The 27,401-nt window shown below is 32.5% G+C and overlaps 1 protein-coding gene across 1 annotated transcript in view; it reads right to left on the minus strand.

The window, feature by feature from the left end:
* LOC110112007 (ORM1-like protein 3) overlaps positions 1 to 12,741 on the minus strand; it is a 51,303-nt gene extending 38,562 nt beyond the window's left edge. The window contains exons 1-2 of the mRNA XM_028701105.1: positions 12,350 to 12,741; positions 7,286 to 7,434 (exon numbers count right to left, since the gene is read on the minus strand). Of these exons, the coding sequence (XP_028556938.1) occupies positions 7,286 to 7,434; positions 12,350 to 12,535 (335 nt within the window). The 5' untranslated portion in view covers positions 12,536 to 12,741. The remainder of the gene's footprint in view (positions 1 to 7,285; positions 7,435 to 12,349) is intronic.
* Between the last annotated feature and the right edge of the window lie 14,660 nt (positions 12,742 to 27,401).

Here is a 27,401-nt window from a genome sequence, read left to right on the forward strand (position 1 = left end):
GCATCTGAAACGTCGTCGACATTAAGAATATACATTTTTTAATCAATTTGGAACATCTGAGAAGGTGGCGCGAATTTCGAGATTATTCAAATGGGATGCGAAGACACATTTCAAGGAAATTAGATCTCAGCGCATACTTGTTAACTGTTAATGGCGCACCATGGCGCAAAGGTCCTATTTGAGCCATGGCGCATAGCACATGGCGCGACACGCGCCATTTTGAACATGGCGCAAATTATAAAAGAATTATAAAATAATAAGCATGAATATGAAATATCATTAAATTGAAAAACAAACTATCAAAATAACAAGAAAATAATGACAATACAAATAAATAACAATCCAATATAATTTCAAGTCTAATAAGTAGTCAATCTTCATACAACTAAAATATATTTAAAAGAAAGCAAATAGCATTAAGAAGATAATAATATGCAATCTAACATTTATCTTCATACCTTTAATATATTTAAAAATTAGAAAATATATCATCTTAAAAATTAAAAAAAATAAATATAAAAAATATTTATAAATACATTAAGAAAATTTAAAACAAATGGCGCGCGCTAAAAAAATATAAAAAATATTTATAAATACATTAAGAAAAATTTAAAACAAATGGCGCGCGCTATGTGGTGCAAATAGCGCGCGCCATTTTGAACATTTGCGCCGCGCCATACACATGACGCCGTAGGTGCGCCTGTCGCGCTGTGCGCCATGGCGCGCGCTATTTTGCGTCATTGACATCTATGTTTCAATGTCACCCAAACTACATCCGATCGTGAAACGGGCTACTTCGTTGCGACCGGGACATCGACAATACCCCAAATGCACTTACCAATTTGTCTCATTTCTATATTCAATGAATTCGACACGTTAAACGAGGTGATTACATACATTTCAAGGCGAAATGCACACGAATCATGACATTTTCTCTCGAAATCAACAATTGACAATCATTTTGAGTTAACAATAATATTAATATTACTGTAAAAAAATTAGAAAATCTAAGTTAAATGAAATGCTAAATCACATTAAGTGTGATTACCTCGTATACTCTGAATTAAATCTCTACCGAATCTCGGATATTTGGTTGAGTGGAAGCCTCGGACAGACATTTCATCTTACTTTAAATGAAGCATTCGTCGTTAAATAAAAATGAAACGAGCTCTTTGGTCGATTCCCACGAATAGAGTTCTTGCTTATAACCGTTCTCTTCAAGCTTCCCTCTGTCTACAATCTTCTGAACCCGTCTCCGAGCTCCGACCACCCAACCTGACCGCTCTCCCTCTTCTATCTACGAATTTTTCCGAGCTTCCCACTTTAGCGAGCAGAAGATTGATGACTTGGAGAGCTATCAGCTCAAACCACAAGCTTCCGGCACAAATTTATGAGCTTACCCGTAGCCTAGTCTTAACAAATCCCCATAGTTTTGAGTAAAGACCGGACCTCACTCTTCCCTTCCTCCAGTCCGATCACACCTCAACCTCCTGCGAACCCGTCCGTTAACCTGCGACTGTTTGTCAGCCTCCAACAACCCAAAACGTGTGAACCTCCTACCTCACTCCAAGCTCAAAGCCGCACCATCCACGGAAGCCAAACTCTTTCCTTCCACGAGAAAAAGATCTCTACCCGAACTCCATTTAACCAGACGCCTCTGATCTTCCCTTCTACCCGAATCACAAGAGCCTGACCACTTCACGTGAAGCAGCAAAGCATTTCCTTCACTTTATTCAAACAGTGGTTTTAGCTTTACAGGATTCATGTGAATACCTTTTTTCCCTCAACGTTACCTTTTATTTTATTATTATTATCTTGTCCTTATGTCTGTTGGTGGCTTTGTATATTAAATTAATATGGATATTATTTTATACTAAAATCACTATCACATTTTGAAGCCAGTTAGTTGCTATAATATATTTAATTAGCATTGATTAATATTGTTAGCTATTCCGATCTTTTCTTTTATTAATCAGTTGATATTAACTATTGTTGCTAATTAAAATTAATATTATTACTTATGTCGTTTAGCTAATATTATAAGCCACTGATATCCTTGTTAATATTAAATTCAAGCATGTTGGATGGTTGAAGTGGAGGAATGCATCGGGCATGTTATGTGATAGAAATGTACCCCTCAAACTTAAGGGAAAATTCTATAAGATGGTAGTGAGGCCTGCAAGGCTTTATGGTGCCGAATGTTGGCCTTTAAAAGAGAAGCATAATACTAAGTTAAGTGCGGCAGAGATGAGGATGCTCAGGTGGATGAGTGGCTTTACCCTTAGAGATAGGATACGAAATGAGCATATACGTGAAAAGGTTGGAGTAGCTCCAGTAGAAGATAAGATTAGAGAAAGTCGCCTTGTATGGTTTGGTCACATAAAACGGCGGCCTTGCGATGACCCGGTTAGGAGAGTAGAGGCATTAGATTTGAATATAATGCAGCAATATGATGAATATGTGATTAAAAAAACAATGAGCTTCTAATTAAATGCAAACTATTGGACACAAGGCTCATGACAAAAAGAGAACTCGCAAGTGTGGTTTGATGGAAAGTAGCATGATGAACAATCAATAGCATGCTACAACATCCCTACAAGTGGATTCGATCAATTAGCAAATAAAGGCTACCACCCCCCTACAAATGTTGAAGATTAATGAACAATGAACATGAATATCATTTGAGTTTGGATATAGTAAAAGATGTATAAGCGGAGAGATGCTTAATTTGAATGATAATACAAGGTTCCAATGAGGTGTTAGAGGAACAACATAAGTGTTAAATTAAGAAAATGTGGTTCACCCCAATTTCATAAAAGCAAGCAAGGACTCATAATGCAATGATTCATCTACAAACAAACCATGTTGGAGGACCCTCATGAATATAGTCTATCCACAAGCAAAGGTTAATTGGAGAGTGCAACGATATGATTGCAATCAAAGCAAAAAAATTTCAATGAGATATCACTGGATCATCACATTGACTAGAATACAAATATTATCAAACAAACTTGCTATACAAGATTTGAATTGTCTTCACATGACAACGAAAGATTAATGAAGTTGCGAACACAACGAGCTCACAAGCAATGCACAATAAGGGAAGAAATGTGGTCTAATCATAGATGGATCATGAAGTGACTTATCAATGACTTGATTCGTCAAGGTGTATTTAAGAAGTTATTCATAAGTATACATCATGCCACATGCAACGAGTATTATGACTTCTCTCCAATAAAAGACAATTAACTCGTAGATGAATACAGTAGTTATCTACGAATGCCGAAAGTCAAAATTTCAAGAATCTATTTAAGTTGATTGCAAGAAAAGATCAACGACACAAGTCCACCATGTTGACCACAAGAAAATATAGAAGAGTTTCACTTATGGGTGATGACGATTAATGTGCAGTGGTACAGTTGATAGCCACTCAGTATTAGTCAAATGCATCAGCTTCTACAAGCAATGATAGAAGATCTGCAATACATACAAGTCCTCCATGAATACAAATGTGAGCACCATATACCATTTGTAGGTAGATACAGAAAGACTTCAAAAACTGCAGTATCATGTAGTCAATTTCATCCTGTAAATGAATACATCAACTACCTACATGCAGCAATAGCAGATGTGCTGAAAAGATTAAATACCACAATAAAATGCATGAAGAATACGACAAGTGCAAGCTCCTACGACCCAAAGCAGGATATTAGTTAGTGCACTATAATCCATCTATATAAAGAGACAAGTAGTGCACAACAGTCTACCTGTATAAAGCAGTGGATAACTCTATTCAGAATCTGTAACGCCATGCCACCGGATCCGCAACAATCATACAAGCAGACAAAAGGCGTTTTCAAACAATTCAAAAATATCCCCACAAATACATTGTAATATGTATGCACATAGGTACACTAAATAGGGGTATACAATCAAAATCCCGCATGGACCCCAACGAGCGTGTTGTAAGAATAAACGTGACGTCTAGGGATGCTGCGCAGGTCAACAAATTTGAACCCGATCCTCCTAAGTAAATAGGAGTCGACAAGGTTCAACCGATAATTATAAAATGCTCCCAAACACCCGCATGGATCCCGACGAGCGTGTTATGGGTACACACGTAACGTCTAGGAATTTTGCGCGGGTCAATAAGTTAATTCAAGTTCGAACCTGATCCTTCTATACAAATCACTAGGAGTTGACAAGGTTCGAACCATTAAACAAATATACGATTGTGGTGACCCGTATATTATTTTAATACATTCATATTACGCCTTCAAGACTTATAACAATGAGAATTAAATAATAAAGGCATAAAGCCTATAAAACCCGATCCTCTGCCGACAGCTCGATAGAGTTGACAAGGTTTATCCACAAAATTCAAATATTTTCAAATGAAAATGACCCTATTCACCTCGACGATGGCCGTGTTGAATATTTATCTCAACCGGAGGGCTTCACAAACACTTTCAAAGGCCTTCCAAACTCCACTAAAACTCCACAAAAAATCCAAATTTCCAAAATTCAAAATATTTAAAATTGAAATAAATCCATCAATATTTAAAGTAAAATTCATCCACCTTCCGCAATAGTTTGCTAGGGTGGACAAATTCAAATTTAATTCAGCTCACATAGAGCTAATGCCTAATCGAAAATATCACTAGAATTCATTCTCAAATAATCTCCTGCCAATAAGAACATGGTACGTGTCTTCTAACCGGCTATTTTACCACCAAATGACACCGCAGGATAAACGGTTATGACCCGGGGCCCTTTGAACCGAGTGGTTTTGCCGTCAAATGACACCACAAAATACTGCTTATGGCCAGAGCCAATAAGTTCCTTAGTGGCATCAAATCCTTGAGATATAAATGAATAGGATATGATTGATAAGGCACAAAGCCCTATATTAGCTAAGGTGGATTCAAATTTATCCCCTCAGACAAATACACACCCCAGGTCTACAAGGTACCCTTGGACGAAGTAACTCATGGCTGCCGACAAGGATCCTTCTGTCAGGTTGGGTCGACTACCTCCTCTGACTAAGTAGACCAGGGTCCACGATGGTCCGAGACGACGGAACCATGGGATCTTGATCGGGTCTATCATCCATTCCCCCACCATCCGTTTTAACTGCAAGATAGTGCGATTTTCAATTTTAAATATTAAATTTCCAAATCTTGCAATCTTTCAAATTCCCAAATTCTCCAACCATTCCAAATATCTATGCTGCTACTATATGTCATATACTATGTATCTTCTACGTATCTAATTGATGACTAGCCTTAATCGAAAGTTCTCTCTCGTGATCGAGAGGGGTAATTAACTATAGGGGCTTGCGCCTATAGGAAACCAAAACTCAAACTATAAAGTCCTCACAAAATGAGGGCGAAATCTTTGGGTAGTGTCTTATCTACAAACTCATCTGCCTTTCCAAAATTTACCCCGGAACTTATTCCGTTAAAACTTTCTCGTCAAAGAAAAGCAACAGTCGGGCGGAGGCCGGGGCCAAATTTTTGGAGCCCGCAACTTCCAACATTGCCCTTGGTTTCACTTGCACTCCTTTTGAAAAATAGCTTCAGAGCTTCTTCAGCTCAATTCCTTGGAGTGTTTTTAACTGGAAGATTGTTTAAAGCTTTCATCTAAGTTTCTTTTCTTTTAACGTTATTTTCAAATAACCCAGTTTTATTAACTTATATTAGACGAATGTTTTTGGTTTCGCATTATATTATTTGCAGTGTTCTCCACCGAAAAATATCATTAAGGTTTCTTACATGAGTTTACCTAGCAAGCACTTATTTCATAGCTCTTTTAATTATTGTTTTCAGGTTTTTAAGCCTTGTAAAGGAAGCATTGCAAGAGTAAATTTTAATCCAAGAAAACGGTAGTGAGTTTACTCTTGATTCTCTGGACAAGGAAGTTGCGAGTGTAGTGTTCATAATACAGTTTATACTATTTTTATTGAAAATTTTCAGAGAAAGCGAGCTTGGGAGTGAATAAAATGATTATAACCATGGTTGATGTCTATAGTCTGAACCATTATAAATTTTTATTTTCTTCACTTGATTATTTTTCTCTCTCCTATGATGATCTTAAGCTTCATACTCATTGTTCTCACTTTTAGGTGCATCGTAATTTCATTGCAAATTCTCAAGCTTTCTACAACAAACTTAACACCCAACACTGCCCATATTTTGGGTATGCCTAAAGGCCAACAAGTTCATATAAGCTTGGTTGATAAGGTGAACCACTATAATTTTAAAGCACTTGGTTTGATCGATTTTTCCTCTTCACCTATCAATTTTAAGCATTATACTCATTGTTCTTGCTTTTGGGTGAGTTGTGATTACGTTGCAAATTATCACCAAGTTTTCCAAAAATCTATTTTAACACCCAATACATGTAACACAACTCCCTTCATCCAGGGATACATAAGGAGCAATAAGTGGCATTAGAGCTCAAATCTCTAAGATTATAAGCTCAATATCCTTGAGAGGATCCATTGCACACCCCACTGGGGATTCCTATAGTATGGATCATTCCGTCAACAGCCCTTTATTCCATGGATTGCATTTTAATTATTCAAAAAATCATTTGTCACCTTACGCTCAAGGTATTATTAATATGGAATAAAGAGAGGTTGTAAGAAAATTTATGCAATCACAAGGAAATTAGTCAAGAGAAAAGTGGTAACACGAATATTCTAATTTAATGATCAATGAAAAGAAAGAAAAATAACTAAATGGCAGAGCCCTGAAGCCACATTCATCAAGTTCACCATGAATCTCAAAGTTGGGGACCTTCAAGTAATCCGAATTTTTAAATTCTTGCTACATAGCAAGAAATAGCCTTTATAGCCCAAGTAACCTAAGATGTCAACGAATGCATATACAATGAACTATTATTTTAAATAAAATAATAAAATTGCATTCAGTAATTAATGCATTAACAATTAATTTAAGAACATAAATGAACCTCAATAATTGAAATATTCTTAGGGAATCAGCATAAGAAAAAATTAAGGAGGTCTGAAATTAACAAAGAATACAAAAGCAGTCAGTTTCAAGCTTTGCATGATTAACCCTTTTAGAGTGAGACAGTAAAACTTTCTTCCATATCACTACAAATAAAGAAGTAACAGCATCGCAGATTGTGTAAACATTAGTAATGACATGTTGACTTCTAAAGCAAAAAAACCAAATGAGAAACAAGATGAAATAAGTAATTTTCCAAGACTAAAAAATTTATTTAAAAACAACCTAATTAGCATCAGAAAGATACTCACAAGACCACAGGAACAACAGTCAAAAACTTCCTGTTCCGTGTAAGTTGCTTGCCATTATCAATTTGCTCCCACCATGTCAAATTATTGTATATACCCTGGTCTTCAGCAAAAGGAGTTCCCTTCCTCCAATGGAAAAACTGATAAGTAATCTAAAAAAACAAAGAGAGAATAAGACAAACTAAATAATGGATACATCAAAGAAGTCCGTTAGCAAGCAGAGTAGAATATAAGTTTTCAAAAGTAATGATGCACACAGTTCACTATAATGCAATCAAATTGCAAAAAAATCAAATATGTGGTTAGGAACAAGCATTGATTGCTGAAATTTACAACAAAAACCTACTAGAAACAATATAATTCCCCTCATGCAAACCATTTATTTGATGCATAAGCTGGTCATCATCATCATTAGCAATCTCCCAACTATTAGGTGTTAATTCTATGAACCCTCTTGATTTATTCACATAGATGGGGGTGAAACTACCCGAGCTTAAGTGAGTTGGTTGTTTGTTCATGTTCATTTTACTATTAAGTGTTAGTTCTATGAACATGATTTGATCAGGAGGTTGAAAATTGACTAATGAAAATCAAGACAATGATGTTGAAGAAGTTGAAGATGTAATAGAAAGAAAGAAAAGGAAGAACGCATCCAAAGTTTGGGATGAGTTCATAGAGATTATTCTTCATGATGGGCAAAAGAAAGGGAGAGTGTTCTCATTGTAAAAAACTAGTTATAGGAATTACTCGTTCAACCACTCAATTCAAAAAACACTTGGAACACTGTGATGGTAGGATTTGTGCCTTAAAAAAACAAAAAATATTGCATTTTCAACCAACAGATATAGGAGAAATTATTATGTGCGGACGCCGAACGCCATCCAGAGACCAACCAGAATGCGCCACGTCACCCCCGCTTTGTACCGCCGCTCGGCACCATGCTCGGTACTGCTGACGTGGCGCATTCTGGTTGGTCTCCGGAAGGTGAACTGTGTTTGGCGTCCACACAGAATAATTCCCCTATATATAGACAACTCATTTGCCCAGAGCTGTTAATATGGAGGAATGTTAACCACATTCGAGTATGATCATAAAAAAGTTAGAAAAATGATAGATCATTATATACTAATTAATGAGAAACCATCCGACCCCACGTAGTGGAACAAAGGCTTGATGTTGTTGTTATTGTTGTTGAAGAAGAATTTGGATTCAATTTTCTTTTGAAGCCTATCTCCTTCTTTTATAAAGTACTCACGAGCTACAATATACAACTATGTAATGCAAGTGTAAGAGAAGGAGAAGAGAAAGCTAACTAATGTTTTGAAGAGTATTAGCAAAAAAAGTTTTACAACAAATATATGGAAATCAAAGAATCATAGAATATAATAAATGTCTATGGCATCTCATTTCGTTGATTCAAACTAGAGGTTATAGAAGAGTGTTTTAAGTTTTCTATATTTATCACTACCACATACAACTTCTGAGATAGTTAATACATTTTACAAGACTCTTTGTAATTAGGGTGTTGAGGATAAAGTCATTATTATCTCAGTTGATAATGCATCAAACAACGATAGGGCAATGAAGCTTCTAAAAGATAGTTTTAGAGTGAAGAAGTTATTTTTCAGAGAAAGGTCATTTTATGCTTGTTGTTGTGCTCACATTCACATACTAAACTTAATGGTGAAAGATGGTGTGAAGAGCATTGAGTATATCATTGATAAGATTAGAGACACAATTAGCTTTGTTAATGCTTCTGAAGATAGATTAGTAAGATTTGTTGAAGTGATTCAACCATTATAATTTCCTATAAGAAAGCTAGTAATGGATTGCTTGACACGTCGGAACTCCATATACTCAATGTTGACTATGACATTACAATTAAAATAAGCTTTTTCTTTCATATAGTGAAAAAGAAGTTGTATATGTAAATTGTTCAACAGTGAATGAGTAGGAAAATATTTAAAAAATTTGTGATATTTTGAATTCTTTGATGAATCGACTAATGTCATTTCAGGAATTGAATATCCAATAGAAAATTTATTTCTTTCACAAATTTGTACCATAAAAACGTGTTGGATGAGGGTGTAGTTTCAAGTGAGAACTTCATTTTGGAGATGACCAAAAAATGGAAGATAAATTTGACAAATATTAGGATGAATGCAACCTTCAGAGTCCACATTTAGTACCGAAGAAAGAGTAGTTGATACACATAAGTCAAAATTAGGAGTTATGTGGTTCTAAATAGGTTCTTCTAAATAGGTTCGCTGTCACTATGGTTTGAAGGGAAGGGTTAAGGTAATTACATAGATTACATTTTGCTTTTACTACCAAACACTAACATATGAACATGTAATCCTCTTTTATTTTGTAGGAAGAAGAAGAGGACAAGGAGATAGAGATTCCGTTATCAATTATATGAGCACTTGGATGTTAGAAATTTAATTTAAGGTAAAATATTGTTTATGGTAAGAGAAAATACAATAGAAGGTATTTAACTTTGCTGGGGATAACATAAAGTTTGGACTTCCTATGGCTTTTACAACAACGGTAATGGATAGCTGATTATTAGATCAATGAGTGCAGTGAACCAGTTGGATGCTGCTCTCGATTTTCTCAAGTGGATAACTGATTATTTGATCAATGCTCATCCTTCTGACAGCCTTTTGTATATTCAGGTAAATCTGAAATTATGTAGGATTTTTCTATATATATATATATAGTGATGACATTGATTTTGTCCAGTAAAATCTTCTTGTTGATAATTTCTTGATCAGAATTTCATAAGGCAGCTTTATCATTAGTTTTTTTTTAGTTGACAAATATTGCTTTGTTTAGCTACAACTTTTTTGCTGAATTTAAAAAATTGTTCTTATCAGACATTATTTTTTTATTACTTAATCTACTAGAGTGTGCTGGAAGAAAACTGGTCTCATGTTTTTAAATACAAAAAATTTAAAAAAATTTATATTTCACACAACAATTTTAAAGATTGCTGAAGTCGCCTCAAAAGGACTCTAAGATGCACAGGAATATGCATGTGTTACTACATATTGTATATTTGTATTGTTGCCTTTTTATCTGTAATCTAGATTTGGTTTGGGCAATAATCACCATGCTACTTTCCATAATGCAGCTCAAAACTTTCAATTCCAGAAGCTGTAGTTTATTAGTTTTAAGTTTACCCTTGAACTCACCCCCTAAAATGATTTATTTTTATGTAAATTCATAATCAAGCTTCTGTTACTTTTTTTCTGACTTCAAAGTTTACGCTGCTCTTCCAAAGTTATGCTGAAATTTTGCGTAATTAGATTTACAGTATTATTTGCCTCAAAACTGAATTTGGCATCCTATAGATTTACTCATATAAAGTTGCTCATGTTTTCTTCAAAGTTAACTTACTGTTTTAAAATTGAGTAATTTTTAAAGTTGGCTTCCTATGAATTTTCACCAACGCTATGCTAAAATTTATCAAAGCATACTTGTTGTAATTATTTACTACCAACCACGGTTTTTATATCAATTATTGCATCATCTCTAAATTATCTTTAACCTTTTAAACCAGTTAACTTCAATAAACCGCTTTCTTTGATCTTAATTTTTCCGGTTTTCTTGGAAGTTCAATGATTCTAGTGAGAAAAGATTTTGAAGATTGTGATATATGAAATATTGCATAGATGAGCATATGAAGAGTTTTGTCATTTATTAAAGTTTCGTTGTGGCTTTACTATATAACTCTTCAAAGTTGTAATATTTTTAATTACATTTATGAAATAGTGTAAAAGTACTTATATACTTGAATGGTGAAATTTTTGTTGGTTTTGATAGAGATTTGAATATCTATGTTATGCTAGTAGTTAAATGTTATAATAGTTGTACTATGATTTTTGAAAAAAAAATGGATGAGAAAGAGTACTGTATTCCAGTTCTCATATATTTAACTTTCATTTTAAAATTCATCTTGATATTTATTTACACTATTTAAAGTGAAAGTCAAACTATATAATTTATTCTAAATTACAAGTAAAATTAAAAAAAAAAACTTAAATTTTTAATTTAAAACAAAAATTTGAGCTCCATAAACGAGTCGAGTTCGAGCTTTTTAATCAAGTCGAACTCGATCTTTTTAAACGAGCTAAAGTAATCGAGTCGAGCTCAAGCTTGATTTTTACATAGCAAGTCGAGTTCAGCTCATTAAATGAGCTCAAGTCGAGCTCGAACTCCAGTTCGAGCTCAGGATGAGCTAAACGAGCTCAGCTTGATAATATTCCTACTCGACTCAACTCTTTTACACCCCTGGTTCTAGATGAAGTTAATCACTTCTTGTAAGCATAATTGAATCCATATCACACAGCAGTACAGCACAAACCCAGATAAAATCAAATCGGATTATGCTCTAGTCTCAGCGGTAACTGCACTTCCTAAAAAGTCCTTTTAGACCCATATATCATCCAATTTGTGATCCATCATGCGACTCCAAACCAACAAAAAGTTTTGTAAACCATAGAAATTCTTGCATGCAAAAGATTTCACTGGGAAAATATAAATAAACACCTGCAGAGCGTGTTAAATGAAAAATATGAGCAAATTATCGCCAACCTGTGCTCTTGACAAGTGAATAGAAGAAACTGCGATGAAATCAGTTGGAATAATCTCATAAAAGTAGAAAAGAAAATTAAAACCCTGAAGGATTTCAAAAGAGAAACATTTAACAATTCACAAAACATATATGCAAATTAAATCATCAATATAGACACATAATTACTTGTCTTGGTAGGAACAGCGAAGCAAACCATTTTTTTTTAGGTCATCCATAGGTAAAATTATGAATCTTCCTGAAATTTTAAGTTTTATTCGCCTCAGGTGCAGAAACAAAGAAACATAAAGAATAAAATAAAGATAATAAAGGACCCCAACAAGACCAAATCGACCGAGTTTCACAACTACAAGCATCTAGAATCACAACCCTCAATCAAAGGAAGCGCGGAGAAGTCTCCAATAAATACCAGGACAAGAAAAAAAGAAACTTAGCGCAACCGTAAAGAACAGAAATCAATCGAAACATACCGCAAAGTGGACCAGATTAACGATGGTCCAGGCAGTACCAGGGGTGCATCCGAAGACGGAAAGGACGAGGAGCCAGGAGAAGAATAAGATGAGGATGTAGGTCGTCCACACTCCAGGGTACATGAACCACTCTGTGTTCTTGTTCAGATCCGGCGGCGGCGTCGTCTCCACATACAGCTTCGCCATCTCTTACCCTCTTCTTCAACCTGGAGCTCGGATCTCACAAAGCGAGCGCAGAAGCAAGAGATAATTTGATTAAATACCAATTCCGAGGTGGACGACGCCAACAAAGAAATTTTAAGAAAGGAGATGCAGATGGAGACGTGCGTTCGGGAAGCAGCGGGAAAGATCGACGGCGCTGAAGGTCAATGGATGTATGGAGTTTTTAATTCCCCTTTGGGTTTTATTGAGCCGGCGGCGAGAGTTGAATGGCATCTCTATTTTTTATTTTTTTATTTTTTTTATTTTGTAAATATCTCTAAATTGCACATCGAAAGTGCAAATGTAATTTCCCCAAAAAAAAAAAAAAAATGCAAATGTAGATAAGTTTTTTTTTTTTCAAGTCGGTTAACATAAATGTATACATTTATAGCAGTGGAAAATTTTAAATTCAACACTTCTTAATTGATAGTTAAAGCATCTTATTAACAAATCAAAATAAGCTGTGTATAGATAACAAAACTCAAAACTAGCCAGCAACAAAAAAATTTTAAATATCTCATTGGGTTTATCTCAAGCCTGGAGAGTTCGATTCGCCTAATTCAATAGTGAGACGATCCTCCTAATTCAATAGTAAGCCAATTCAAAGGCTGATGCAATCAACCAGAAGAATCAATTTCGCATCCAATCGATATACGAGTTGTCGGTTCGACCTATGAACTAGCAAATTGGTGCCAATGTTGTGGAACCACACGGTTTAATTTTAAATCTTTTAATTGTCATTCATCTTTGATCCAATAGCTAAAATTATAAAATTTAATAATATATTAATTTAATACACAAATAATCTAATACCTAAATATCTCAAAATCCTATCCTACATTTCTCCCATCAACAAAACATGTGTTTCTAACTCTCTCTCCATTGATGATGATGATTTGTAGAAAGTTTAACCTTCTTGCATTTAACTCTCAGCCTTCTTTGCATGTTGGTTTTCTCTTCCTCTTCCTTGATGGTGATTTGCCCGACATTTAGTTTCTCCAGCTTGATCTCTTCCATATTAGTTAAAGGATGTAGGATTATCCCCTTGTATAAATTATTCTTTTTTTTTTTTTTTTTTTTTTTTTTTTTTTTTTTTTTTTTTTTTTTTTTGGTATTTATAGTTTTAACTTTATGTTTTTACATCATGAATCTAAGATTTTGGGCATTCAAGTAATTAGTTTTGAGTTCTTAGAATTGTAATTTTTTAAGAGGCTGTTTGGATTGAAGTAAAAGAGGCGTAAAGTATTATAAATGTAGGAGTTTTGAAAACATTAGTGCATGGTCCAAGTAAAGAGAACGCTGAGAAAATTTTGATGCTTTTGGCATTTACTCTCTAGTTCAATTTTAATGTATTTGAAAATCACTATATTTAGCCAATTTTCAAAAATGTTATAAATTACAGTCATAACTGTTGCAAGTAGCCACCACCCACCTGCAACTTTTTATGCTTATGATCAAAATAATGTAAGGAGGAGCAAAAAAATTTGAAGTCATTTTTTAATTTTATGAATTTTTTAAGCAGCTTAAATAACAAATTGGTATCCTAGGATTTTCCTCTCACCAACCTCAAACCAATATAAATTAGATCTATAATTTTTATTATAAAGAGAATTATATGTTACAATGACTATATTAGCTTCAAAATTGTTATTGTAAGTGAATTTGATGTGCAAGTGTTGGTTGAATGATCAAGTGAGATATGATGGAACTATATCATGGAGGTACTCTTACGCTAAAGTTATTTTCCCTTCGAGCAATTAAACGAACATATAGTAAAAAAAATTTCTAAATATGGATCGTACTATATGATATATCAATCGTACATACCTTCCAGAGTACGAATTAGACAGGTCCCTTTTCGTCCCGAAGTTTCATCTAGACAAACTTGAATATTTTCTGAATGGGTTGTACCGTATGATGTTGTCATCGTAGGCACGCTGTCCAAGGTAGGAATTGGACAAGTCCCTTTTCGTCAAGACGAACTTGAAAATTTTCGTAACTGATCGTATCGTACGATGTCATCATCGTACGTACGATATCCATGGTACGAAATTGTGGAGTCCCTCTTCGTCCCGACGAAGGTGGAAAATTTTCTAACTGTTCGTACCAGACGAACTTGTTTCATACCAGATGATCATCGTGTATGAATTGAATTCATACCGATTCATAACAAGTTCGTACGCAATAATTTTTGAACTGTTTGTACATACAAACATACAATCGTATTGAACGATCGTGTATACTCAAAATTGAAAATTTCAATTTTTGGATGGTTTTTCGTCTCTTTAATATAAAATGTCCACTAAAACTAATGTGAAAAAGTCTTGTCTTCATGATTTTTCAAGGGCAATTGAAAGAGGGAGTGTGAGAGAGTGTTTGAGAGAAATTTTTTGTAACTGAAGTGTGAAGGGTTCACAAAGTTACTCAAAGGTAAGGATCTCTTTGTGATTTTGGTTATCACTTTTATTTTTGTCTTTCTAGTTGCTCATGAGAAGATCTTTGAAGAGGATCTGGTACTATGCCGACACTTGGAGAGTGTGAAAGGATGATGGCTCTCTGTCGACACTTTGAGGGTGGGAAAGAACGACAGTTCTCTGCCAACACTTGGAGTGTGAAAGGACGACGATTCTCTACCGACACTTAGAGGGTATGAAAGGATGACGGTTCTCTGCCGCACCAGGGATTGGTGGAAGAGAAGTTTTGTAAAGGCTTCTCCGCCTTACTGTGGGGACAAAAAGATAGACATTTTGATAATAGTGCAATACCTGAAGAGAGAGTCTTCATGGACTGGATGTAGGTTGTGTTTGATCGAATCACTATAAATTCTTCTGTCTTTTAATTTCCGTATTTTATTTATTGCGAGTTATTTACAATGGTTGAAAAGTTTTATTTTGAAACTTAATTAACTTGCTACAAATTTTAAAATTAGTTTTATATTTAAAAATCCAAGAAAATTTTTATATTACCAATTCACCCCCCTCTTAGTTAGCCTTAGGACAATAGCTTAAGTTTAACAACCTATAAAGAATCGATAAGTGGTATCAGATCTTTATTTTAAAATCATAAGTTTAGACTACTTTTCGATAAATGAGAATGGTTACTTTTCAAAATTGAAACACAATTGAAGGATATTCGATCACTAGACCTCCATTATTTGATAATATCCTTATCAATTTTTGGAAAAACACACATGTCTACTTTTCTACAATCACTAGATTATCGCATGTGGATTCTGGTTCAAGAAGGGTATACTAGACCAACTAGATTAGTTAATGGCATTAAAGTTGAAACACCCTTTGCTGAATGGACTGTAGAAGAACATGACTTAGCACAATTAAATAAAAAGTGTTTAAATAGTTTTTTTTATGCACTTAAGTCAGAAGATTACATACGGGTTTCCACTTGCAAAAGTGGAAAGGATATATGGGATAGGCTTTGTATTACTTACGAAGGGACTAATGAAGTAAAGTAATCTAGATTAAATATTTTGTTACAAGACTATAAAAATGTTTTGATGAAACTTAAAGAATCTATTTCTGACTTGTATACAAGATTCACTCAAATAGTCACTTTTTTGCATGCATTAGGTAGGGAACTAATGAATACTAAATTGGTTAATAAATTTCTTCGTTGTTTTCCTACTGCTTATAATGCTAAAATAAATGCAATTATATAGTCTAAAGATTTAAATATTTACTCTATTGATAATCTTCTTGAATCACTAATTGCTTATGAGCAATGAGTGAGTCAAAGAAAGATTGATGTAGGTGAACAACGAAAAGAGAAGAACATTGCACTAAAAGTAGAGGACTCGGAGAGTGATCAGTCACAACTTGAGGATGAAGATGACATTGCCTTAATGACTAGGCAATTTAGAAGTTTTCTTAAAAGAAAGCATAGGATACGCCAATAGTGCAATCGAGGTAAGTTTAATAAAAATGTAAAGGTTTCTAGTTATGTGATTTCTATGAATGCAGGAAACCTGGACATATAAAATCGTATTGTCCAAATCTAAAAGCCACTCCTAGCAAGGAGAAAGTAGAAGAGAAAATAAATGAGAAGAAGAGCAAGAAGAGATTTTAGAGATATCTTTGGGCAGACTCAGCTTCAGATTTGTTAGAAATAGAAAAGGAGGAAGAAGTCACCAACTTGTGTTTAATGGCTGATAATCTTGATCAGTCAGATCAAGAAGAGATATGTGACTTCATCTATAATGAATTGTTATAAGTTTCTGAAATAATTTATTATGTATATAGAAAACTTAAGAAAATGCATGCTAGTTTAAACTTAGAAATGCAAGAATTGCAAAAAGAGCATGAAACCTTAGGAAAGTTGACACATTGATAAATAACAACCAAATCATCCTATGCTAAATTGGAAAAATATTTTATAAATTTTAAGGATGAATCTGAGAATAGAGAGCACTATTTAAAATATGATAACATTGTGTTAGAGAATGCAAATTCATTTCTTAGAATAACAGTGAAAGCTCTTGAAGAAAATAAGATACCCCCAACACTTGAAAATTTTAGTAATCCTATTTTAAGGTCAAAGATTTTAAAACTCAGGAAGAGACATATTTACTATAAAATTTTGAGAAACCCATTTTCTGAAGTTAAAAGTTATACATGTTGGATGATTTGTTATATTTCACACACTTGTACTTTAGATAAAAAAATTCATTTAATATGGAGATCTAAGATGCATAAACCTAGTCATATCATACATGCATCTAGTTCTATTTTGCCAAAAGAAAAACCCAAATTTATTTGGGTTCCCAAGTCTAACATTTGATTATTTTGCAGGCACGCTCTCATACAAGGTCTCATAAGAGTATTTGGTACCTAGATAGCGGTTGCTCGAAGCATAAGACTGGAGACACTAAATAATTTATATCAATTGAAGCCAAGAATGGAGGCATGGTTACACTGGTATATAACACCATTAGAAAAGTGGTTGGCATAGGTATGATCGAAAACTTGCAAAAAAAAAATTATAGAGAATGTATTGCTTGTATAAGGCTTAAAACATAATTTATTAAGTATAAACTAGTTTTGTGATAAAGGGTATAGTGTAAAAATTTTTCCCACTAGTTGTATATTAAGCCTAAATAAAAAAGATATTTTATATGGAATTAAGGTAGACAATGTTTATATGCTATATTTGAATTATATTAAAACTCCTAATATTTTTTGTTTAAAAATAATTTCTTATGAATCTTAGTTATGGCATAGGAGACTTTGTCACACTAGCATGAAAAATCTTAGGAAAATTATTCAAAAGTATTTGGTTAGAGGTGTACCAAAACTAAACTTTACTAAGGATCACCTTTGTTATGCATATTAATTAGGAAAATAGGTGAAGTCCTCATTTCATTCCTATAAGGTTCTTAGAACTAATAAATCTTTGGAGATTTTATATATGCATCTTTTTGGATCAGTTAGCACTGTAAGTCTAGAAGAGAATGTATACAGATTTGTGATAGTTGATAATTTCTCGATGTTCACATGGGTTAAATTTTTATTACATAAGAGTGAATCATTTGAAAAATTTAGAGATTTTTCGACTTGAATTTAAACGAAACTAAGTTATGAGATTTAACAATTCAACGTGATCACAATGGTTAATTTAAAAATGATAAATTTAAGGATTTTTATAAAGAAAAGGGATTGATCATAATTTTTCTGCACCTAGAACCCCTCGGCAAAATAGGATAGTAAAAAAAAGAATAAAACATTAATTGAAGATGTTAGAGCCATATTGGATGAAAATTCACTTCCTAAATATTTTTGGGCTACAGTTGTTAGCACTGCATATTATGTTATGAATAGAGTGAATAAAGGTCTATATTAAACAAAACATCCTATAAGCTTCTTATGTGGAGAACACCTAATTTGTCACATTTGCATATTTTTGAATATAAGGTGTTCATACATAATATTAGAAAATAAACCTTAGGAAAATTTGATCCAAAATCAGATGAAGGAATTTTTTTTGATACTAATGTTAGAAAATATTATAGAGTATTTAACAAAAGAATTTTGGTAGTTGAGGAGACCACACATGGTTAATTTGATGAATCTGGAATTTTAGGAGAGCTAAGTTTGGAAGATGGTGATTTAGAAAATAATATTCAAAAGATTGAGAAGATTAATTTGAAAGAAAATTTAGAGATTGAAAACCCTTTGCCTAAAGATTTGAAATTTTCTAAAAACCACCCTAATGAATTGATTTTAGGTGAACCTAATGAGGTTGTTAGGACAAGGCATGGACTAAGCAAAAAAGTTAATCATTATGCCTTTATTTCAATGACATAACCCACAAATTTAAGTCAAGAATTTTAGGATGAATTTTGGATTTTGACAATGCAAGAAGAATTAAATCAATTTGTAAGGAATGATGTTTGAGAATTAAATGTAAGGCTAAAGGATCAAAGTGTTATTAGAACTAAGTGGATATTCAAAAATAAAAAGAATGCCTCAGGAGTTGTCGTTAGAACATAAGGCTAGATTAGTATTTAAGGGGTATAATCAAATCGAAGAGATTGATTTTGAGGAGACTTTTGCTCGTATAGCAAGACTTGAAGCAATTAAAATTTTTTTAGCCTTTGCCTGTTTTAGAAGATTTAAATTATATCAAATGGATGTTAAAAGTACTTTTTTAAAATGGGGTGATACAATGAGATTTTTATGTTGAATAACATCCAGATTTTGAAAATTCAAAATACCCAAATCATGTTTTTAGATTGAAAAATGCATTATATGAATTGAAACAAGCACCTAGGGCTTGGTATGAGAGGTTAAGCACTTTCCTACTTGAGAGATCTTTTAAAAAAGGAAGTGTGGATACCACTCACTTTTTAAAGAAATTGGGATATGACATACTCATTATTCAAATTTATGTCGATGATATCATTTTTAGATCTTCAAATAAAAATCTTTATGATGAATTTTCTAAAATAATGAGTAGTGAATTTGAGATGAGCCTAATGGGAGATATTAGTTACTTTTTAGGTTTTAGCATTAAGCAAATTGAGGAGGGATCATTTCTTAGTCAGTCAAAGTATGTTAAGGACATCCTAAAGAAATATAAAATAGATAATGTTAAACTAGTTTGTACACCTATGAGTTCCTCAATTCAGTTAGATAAGGACCCAAAGGGAAAATCTGTCGATCAAAAGAAATTTAGGGGAATTATTAGATCTTTGTATTATTTGACTACTAGCAGACCTGATATTATGTTTAATATTTATTTGTGCGTTAGATTTCAATCGGATCCAAAATAATCACATTTGACAACAATAAAAATGATTTTGAGATATCTCTTGTGAACTCAGAACTTAGGGATTTGGTGTCTTAAGTTTAGCTATTCATTTGAAATAATTGGATATTCAAATTCGAACTTTGCAGGTTATAGGATTGATCAAAAGAGTACATCTAGAACTTATTAATTTATAAGAAATTCTTTAGTTTTTTAGTCCAATATAAAATAGAATTCCGTAGCCCTATCTACTATTGAAGTTGAATATATTGCCTTAGAGAGTTGTGTAGCACAAGTTCTTTGGTTGAAATAAAAGTTAATTGATATAGGATTTTCAATGAGCACAATTCTAATTTATTGCAATAACACTAGTGTCATTTGCATTTCAAAAAATTCTATTCAATATTCTATAACCAAACATATAGACATAAAGCATCATTTTATTAGGGATCATGTATCCTAAGAAGAAATTGAATTGAACCATGTTTCAACTAAAAATCAACTTGCAGATATTTTTACAAAACCTCTAGCCTTTAATACTTTTAGCACATTAAGAACAAGGCTAGGTGTGATTGTTCTTAATGCTTAAATAAAATTTTCTACAAACTTGATATATTTCGTGGTGTATTTTCTATTTTATTTTCAATGTATTTGTTTGTAAGAGTATTTTTTAGTCTTTGGTTTTGTTTTTTTTTTTTTATCATTTGTGTGTTTTTTAGACATATTTTCATATATCGAAATTCCTAATTTTGAACATTCATGTTGAAATTTCTAAGTGTTATATTCGTACTATATAAAATTATTTTTGGCTCGTACGAATTCTGTAGCATGTCGATCGTTATTTTGGATTGAATGCTTAAAGTTTTTGATTTTCCAAAACATATCATACTATATGATATTTATATCATCCCGGATAATTTGTGTTCATTCATCTGTATGCATATAGATGGTTATTCGGGCAGAATCAGTTATTATGATTGATCGTACGTGTGAAACTTTATTTCGTACATATGAACCATATGTCTTTCGATGTGGGGGACGAACTTAACTATCATTAAAATGATCTTAAATAACTGATCGTCCCAAACGAACACCTTTTCATCTGTACGACTGTCTGGTCAAAAAAGTTTGTATGAAAGGAAGCTTCATGACTTACATGATTAAAAAAAGTCGTTTCATTTTTAACGTATTCTTTCGTACATATGAAATTATCTTCATCATGTACGAACAAACTATCGTACTATACAAATTCATTTTCATATGCAGGAATGGTCATTTTTCTTTAAATAGGAGGGCTTTAGAATTCATTTTCATTCACTTCAATAGCCTCTTATAATCCTTCTCATCTTAGAAATGGCCAGTTCTAGCAAGCGTGATAGAGTCTTTAAGGGTTCATCTTCCAGAAGTGGAGACGAAAACTTTCTATCTAGAGCAAATGAGGATTCTTACTTTAGGTTTGTCTCTGCTAAAATCACTTCGTCTAGACTCGCACTCTAAGAAAATATTCACTTTTAAGTCGTGCCTCTTTTTCCTTTAACTCAAAATGCCTTTATCTTGACTTTAATTCATGTTTATCATAAGGAGACATTTCACTACTTTTTAGCGAACATGAGTTTTTGTGAGAATGAGAGTAGGATAAGATCTTATGTTCAAAAGAAACGGGTAGAAATCACTAAGGATGATCTAGGAACCTTTTTGTAATTAAGGACTCAAGGAATTAGAGTACATACGATAACCTCCAAATATGATTTTGATTGGTCTGAAATAAACAAATTTCTTAGAGGGGTTTCTCAAGTTGGCCATTTGCCTAGGGTCTATACTTTAAATCAAAAAGTCAGGGTCATTCAACATGTCCTTAGAACTTCAATTATTTCTAAGACTAGTGATCGTATAAACATTACTCATTTATTGTCCACTGTTACCTATATAATCAGAATTGGACAATTAATATATGAAGCTCGACTCATTCTAAATTGCATTCATAACCTTTCTGAAATTGGGCATGTTTCTCATTAGTGGAAGAAAAATATTGCTTTAGAAAATCTAGTGACCTATGTCTTAGAAAAGAAGTATAACATTATTCATCCTGAGCCTCCACTTGAATTACCAATCTACTTCACTGATGTCTCTTTTCAAGCTCTTTTTGGAAAGAATGATAATTTAAGTGAGGATACTAAGGAAGAAGGGGGAGCACCTGCACCTGCTCGTAGACCTGACTTTTAGGAGATGGTTCAGCACATTGACCGGTTGGAGAGTCATTTTGATCAACATTTTGATCAAATTCAGACTCACCTAAATTAGTAGTATGCACAGTACCGACAAGAAATGGGTTAGATCCGAGGACAGTTTGAATCGGTGAACACTAACGTAGCTATGTTGAATAGTTATTTCTTTGTCTTTAACCAGCCTCCTCTTCTAGACCAGGGCCCCTTGGAGTTCTAGATGAACTTCTTGTGTGGTGTCTTTACCAGTCCTTTGAGATGTGATGATCTTAGTGATGTTTTCAATGCTTTATGTACTTATCCTTGTTTAGATTTTATGTTAATGTTGTTGATGTTATGTTGTTTTTTTTTGTTTTTATGATTGATATCAAAAAGTGCTTCAATATATTTCATCTTTAAATTGATATCAATAAAAAAATGTCTTATTTTGATTAGTTGTTTTTATTTGTTGTTTGAAATGTAAGTGTGCCTATATAATAATCTTGTGTTAATTAGTCTAAAAAGTGTTATAAATTAATATGCACTACAAAATTAATTTCATTATGAAATCTAATTTTTTAAAAATTTAAGTTAACTTATAACTTGATCATGTTAAGCCTATCAATCTCATGTTCTTTTTAGTCAAACATAATTTAAATATTAATATTGTAATTTTGATGTCATGTTATTTTTTTTTTCAATATAATTATCTTTATAATTAGAGAAATTTGATGTTTTAGATTATTGATTTTGGAAATATCAATTAAAAAAAGGGAGGGGTATCAAAAAGAAATGTACAAGTGTACAAAAATCGAAAGAATGCTCAACGGTTCACAAATTGAAAAGATGCACAAAATTAGCCCAAATACAAAAATATGCACAAAATGTGCCACAAATATTTGAAAAGATGTATAATGTCGCCAATTAAATATGTTCTTTCCTCTATCATTTAATCTTCAAATTTAAATCAATCTAATGTTCAATTATATTTTATATTGTAAATTGAAATTATCTAATCATCATTTCATCGCTTTTGCAATAATTTTCATTATCTAATTATCTAAAATGTTTAATGACCTTGTTCACTTTTTCTTATCTATGTTATAATTTAATTTAAATATTTTGAATCTTTATTTTTTATCTAATGGTCATTAATTTTATTATTGTAATTATAGTTCAATCTCTTTCAAGATCAATTACTAAGATTTCTCATATGACTTCATCCATTTCAATCTTCCTTTTCCCTTTTTGTTGTTGTCAAAACGAGGAGTGATATTGTTTGGTATGTTTGTGTTATTTTGGCGTGTTAGTGTTGTTTTGTCTTTGTGTTTGTTGGTGTGTGTTATTTTGATTTTGTGATTTGTCATTTATGAAAACAAAAAAACATTTGGTTTGTTCTTAAAAGAATTCTCTTACATTCACATGTTTATTCATTTAGGGGGAGTTAAGGAGAAATTTAGGGTATTCAATTTTATTCAAACAATAATTATTTTGTCATCATCAAAAAGAGAGAGATTGTTGAGATAGTTGCTACTTAGTTCTTGATTGTTGATATTCTTGCAATTGTATATTTTTTATGATTCCAAATATTATTGCTTTGATTATTATTTCTCCTAATATATTTTGGAAGAATTATTTTGATGTTTATGTATACTAACATTTCAAGAAAATCATACTCCGAATTGTTGAAGACTTCAAATCATATCAGTTTACGGGTTATTGTAATTAAAGTTTATATTTTTGATTTTATTGAGTCTGAGAGAGTGTGATTGTAATTTAGTAGCTGTACACACATACACCAGAGGAGAGTTTAAAATCTATAATTTTTAAACTGATTGTACTGTATGATTTCTTTTCGTACGGGACAATATGATCATTTATTTTCCCTTCGAGCAATCAAACGAACAGATAGTAAATTTTTTTTAAGTATGGATCGTACTATATGATATACCATTTGTACATACCTTCCAGAGTACAAATTGGACGAGTCCTTTTTCTTCCCGAAGTTTCATCCAGATGAACTTGAAAATTTTTTGAACGATTCATATCGTACGATGTCGTCATTATACGTATGTCGTCTAGGGTATGAATTAGACGGGTCTCTTTTCAACCAGATGAACTTGAAAATTTTTGTAACTGATCATACCGTAGAATGTCGTCATCATACGTACGCTATCCAGGGTATGAAATTATTGAGTCCCTCTTCATCTCGACAAATATGAAAAATTTTCTAACTGTTCGTATGAGACGAACTTGATTTGTACTAGACAATCATCGTGTACGAATTGAATTCGTACCAATTCATAACAAGTTCGTACGCAATAGTTTTTGAATTGTTCATACGTACAAACATACGGCCATACTTTACGATCGTGTATACTCAAAATTAAAAATTTTTGTTTTTGGACAATTTTCGTATCTTTGATATAAAAGGTCCACTAATACTGACGTAAAAAAGTCTTGTCTTCGTGATTTTTTAAGGGAAATTAAAAGAGAGAGTGTGAGAGAGTGTTTGAGAGAGATTTCTTGTAAGTGAAGTGTGAAGGGTTCACAAAGTTACTCAAAGGTAAGGATCTCTTTGTGATTTTGGTTATCACTCTTCTTCTATCTTTCTAGTTACTCGTGAGAAGATCTTTGAAGAGGATCCAGAACTTTGCCAACACTTGGAGAGTGTGAAAGAACGACGGTTCTCTACCGACACTTAGAGAGTGTGAAAGAATGACGATTCTCTGCCGACACTTGGAGGGTGTGAAAGGACGCAGTTCTCTGTAGACACTTGGAGAGTGTGAAAGGATGATAGTTCTCTACTGACACTTGGAGGGTGTGAAAGAATGACGATTATCTACTGCACCAGGGATTGGTGGTAGAGAGATTTTGTAAAGGCTTATATGCCTTGTTGTGGGGATAAAAGGAGAGACACTTTGGTAATAGTGTAATATCTGAAGAGGGAGTCTTCAGAAAGTGGATATAAGTTGTGTTTGACCGAACCACTATAAATTCTTGTGTCTTTTAATTTCCGCATTTTATTTGCTGCAAGTTATTTATTGTTGTTGAAAGAAAAGTTTTATTTTAAAACTTAATTAAGTTGCTACAAATTTTAAAATTGATTTTCTATTTAAAAATTCAAGAAAATTTTTAAATTACCAATTCACCCCCCCCCCCTCTTGGTTAGCATTGGGATAATAGCTTAGGTTTTACAACCTATAAGGCATCAACACATATGTCAAAGATTTTTTTTTCTTAGAGCATTTGTAATCATGTTTGTCTTATATGGGTTATATTAAATATGTATATCATAGTCCTTCAACAGCCCAAGTCATCATCTCTAACTCAAATTCAATTCCTTCTGTGTAAAGATATACTTAAAGCTCTTCATGATTAATGAAACTCGCATTAAACACCTTGTAGGTAATGTATCTAGAATTTTAATATAAAAATAACTGAAGTTAGCTCTAAATCATGCATAGGATAGTTCATTTGATGTGACTTATGCTATATGGATGCATAAGCTACCTCTTTACCATATTACATTAAGATACAACCTAAACATTAATGTAAATCATCACTATAGATCTAAAATTCATCTATGCTAAAAGAAATATTGAAGATATGAGCTAACACTAAGAAATTATTGAGCTTCAAAACTTTGCTCGTAAGTATTAAACTAAATAAACTTAATGCACATTTGATTCAATTGAGTCGATGGTGTAGAGATACTTCAAAATTATTTCATAAATTATTAATAATAGCCAGCTAAATTGACAAAACTATAAATCAATGAGATAATCCTTAGAATTTATCAATCTATTATTATCCTAATCTTTGTAGTATTCATAAAATTTCTAGCACTACAGGCAATTTGTCCAAAAAACCAACTCTTAAAACAAAAACTCACACTTAAAAAAATTTGTATATAACATGTTCACTTGAAGAATATTTAATTCTACTATAAGATGTCGAACTTGTTCTCCATCATTCTTCAAGTAAATCAAATATCATCAATGAATCTAATCATAAAACAATGTAAGCAATATTTAAAGATTGTATTCATCACATCCATAAAGTAGTAGGTGTATTAGTCAAGCTAAATGCCATAACTATAAATTCATAATGATCAAAATAAGATCGAAATATAGTCTTAGGATAGCATCACTCATGATCATTAACTAATGATACCTATATTGAAATCTAATCTTAACAAATATGGAGGAACCCTATAGTTGGTCAAATAAATTATTTACATGATGTAGAGGATATTTACTTTTCTCAATCACCTTATTTAGCTCTCTTTAGTTGATGCACAATCTCATGCTCCTATCTTTTTTCCTCATGAATAAAATTGGTTCTCCTAAGGTGAAATATTGGATCTAATGAATCTTTTATCAAACAATGCCTATAACTATACATTGAGCTCTGTAATTCAATAATGGTCATCAGATACGACGCATTGGAGATTGGAGTGGAGTGGCTCCCGAAATAAAATATATATGATCTTATTCTCATGATCAACTGTCAAGTCATGCAAAATCATAGAAATTTTTAAACCATTGGAACATTATCTAAATTAACATTAGATTGGTTGGTATTCACTACATGAGTGAGATAGCCAGCATACTTATGTGATATTTATGGTTTATAATTATTGATCTTTGATAAGATATTGTTCCTCTAATGCCATTAAAATATCTAAATTAATATTAGATTGGTTGGTATTTACTACATGAGTGAGATAGCCAACATACCTATGTGATATTATCTTATGGGTTGTAATTATAGATATATGATAAGATATGACATTAAAATATAACTATATCAAGTTTACAATAGTAATTTATAATAGTATGATAGATAGAAGCTAGTCCATACCTAGTATTGCATCAAGCTCACCTAATGAAAATATAATAAGCATATGTATGTCTTGGATAATAATGTCACACTCATGAACACGTTGAGTAACAAGCATAAAAGAACTAAATGATACAATGACCAATATATGTAGTTGGGGCTCGAACTACAAACTCTTTAAAAATAGTACTTTCAACATTAGATAAACACCTTATAATATCTTCTCTTAAGCAAAAAAAAAAAAAAAAGATGAAGATATGGATATTTAAAAAAAAAAAAAAAAAAAAAGATGAAGATATGGATATTTTGATCTTCATGCTAACCAATAGAAAATAGTGCTCTAGAAATAACCTATTGAAATCATCCCAATGAACCATGACATCATATCTAAATGTATTATGGCAATGACTCTTCCATCAATCATTAGCACCTTCTTGCATTTGAAATGTAGCTATATCTGCCTTACACTCTTCAAGGAACTTTATACCATATAGTCTCTTTTGAATATCATAAGGCCTTAAATTTGATTCAATTCATCTCATCAT

Source organism: Dendrobium catenatum, unplaced genomic scaffold (assembly GCF_001605985.2).
Source record: "Dendrobium catenatum unplaced genomic scaffold, ASM160598v2 fragScaff_scaffold_1638, whole genome shotgun sequence".
Lineage (NCBI taxonomy): Eukaryota > Viridiplantae > Streptophyta > Magnoliopsida > Asparagales > Orchidaceae > Dendrobium > Dendrobium catenatum.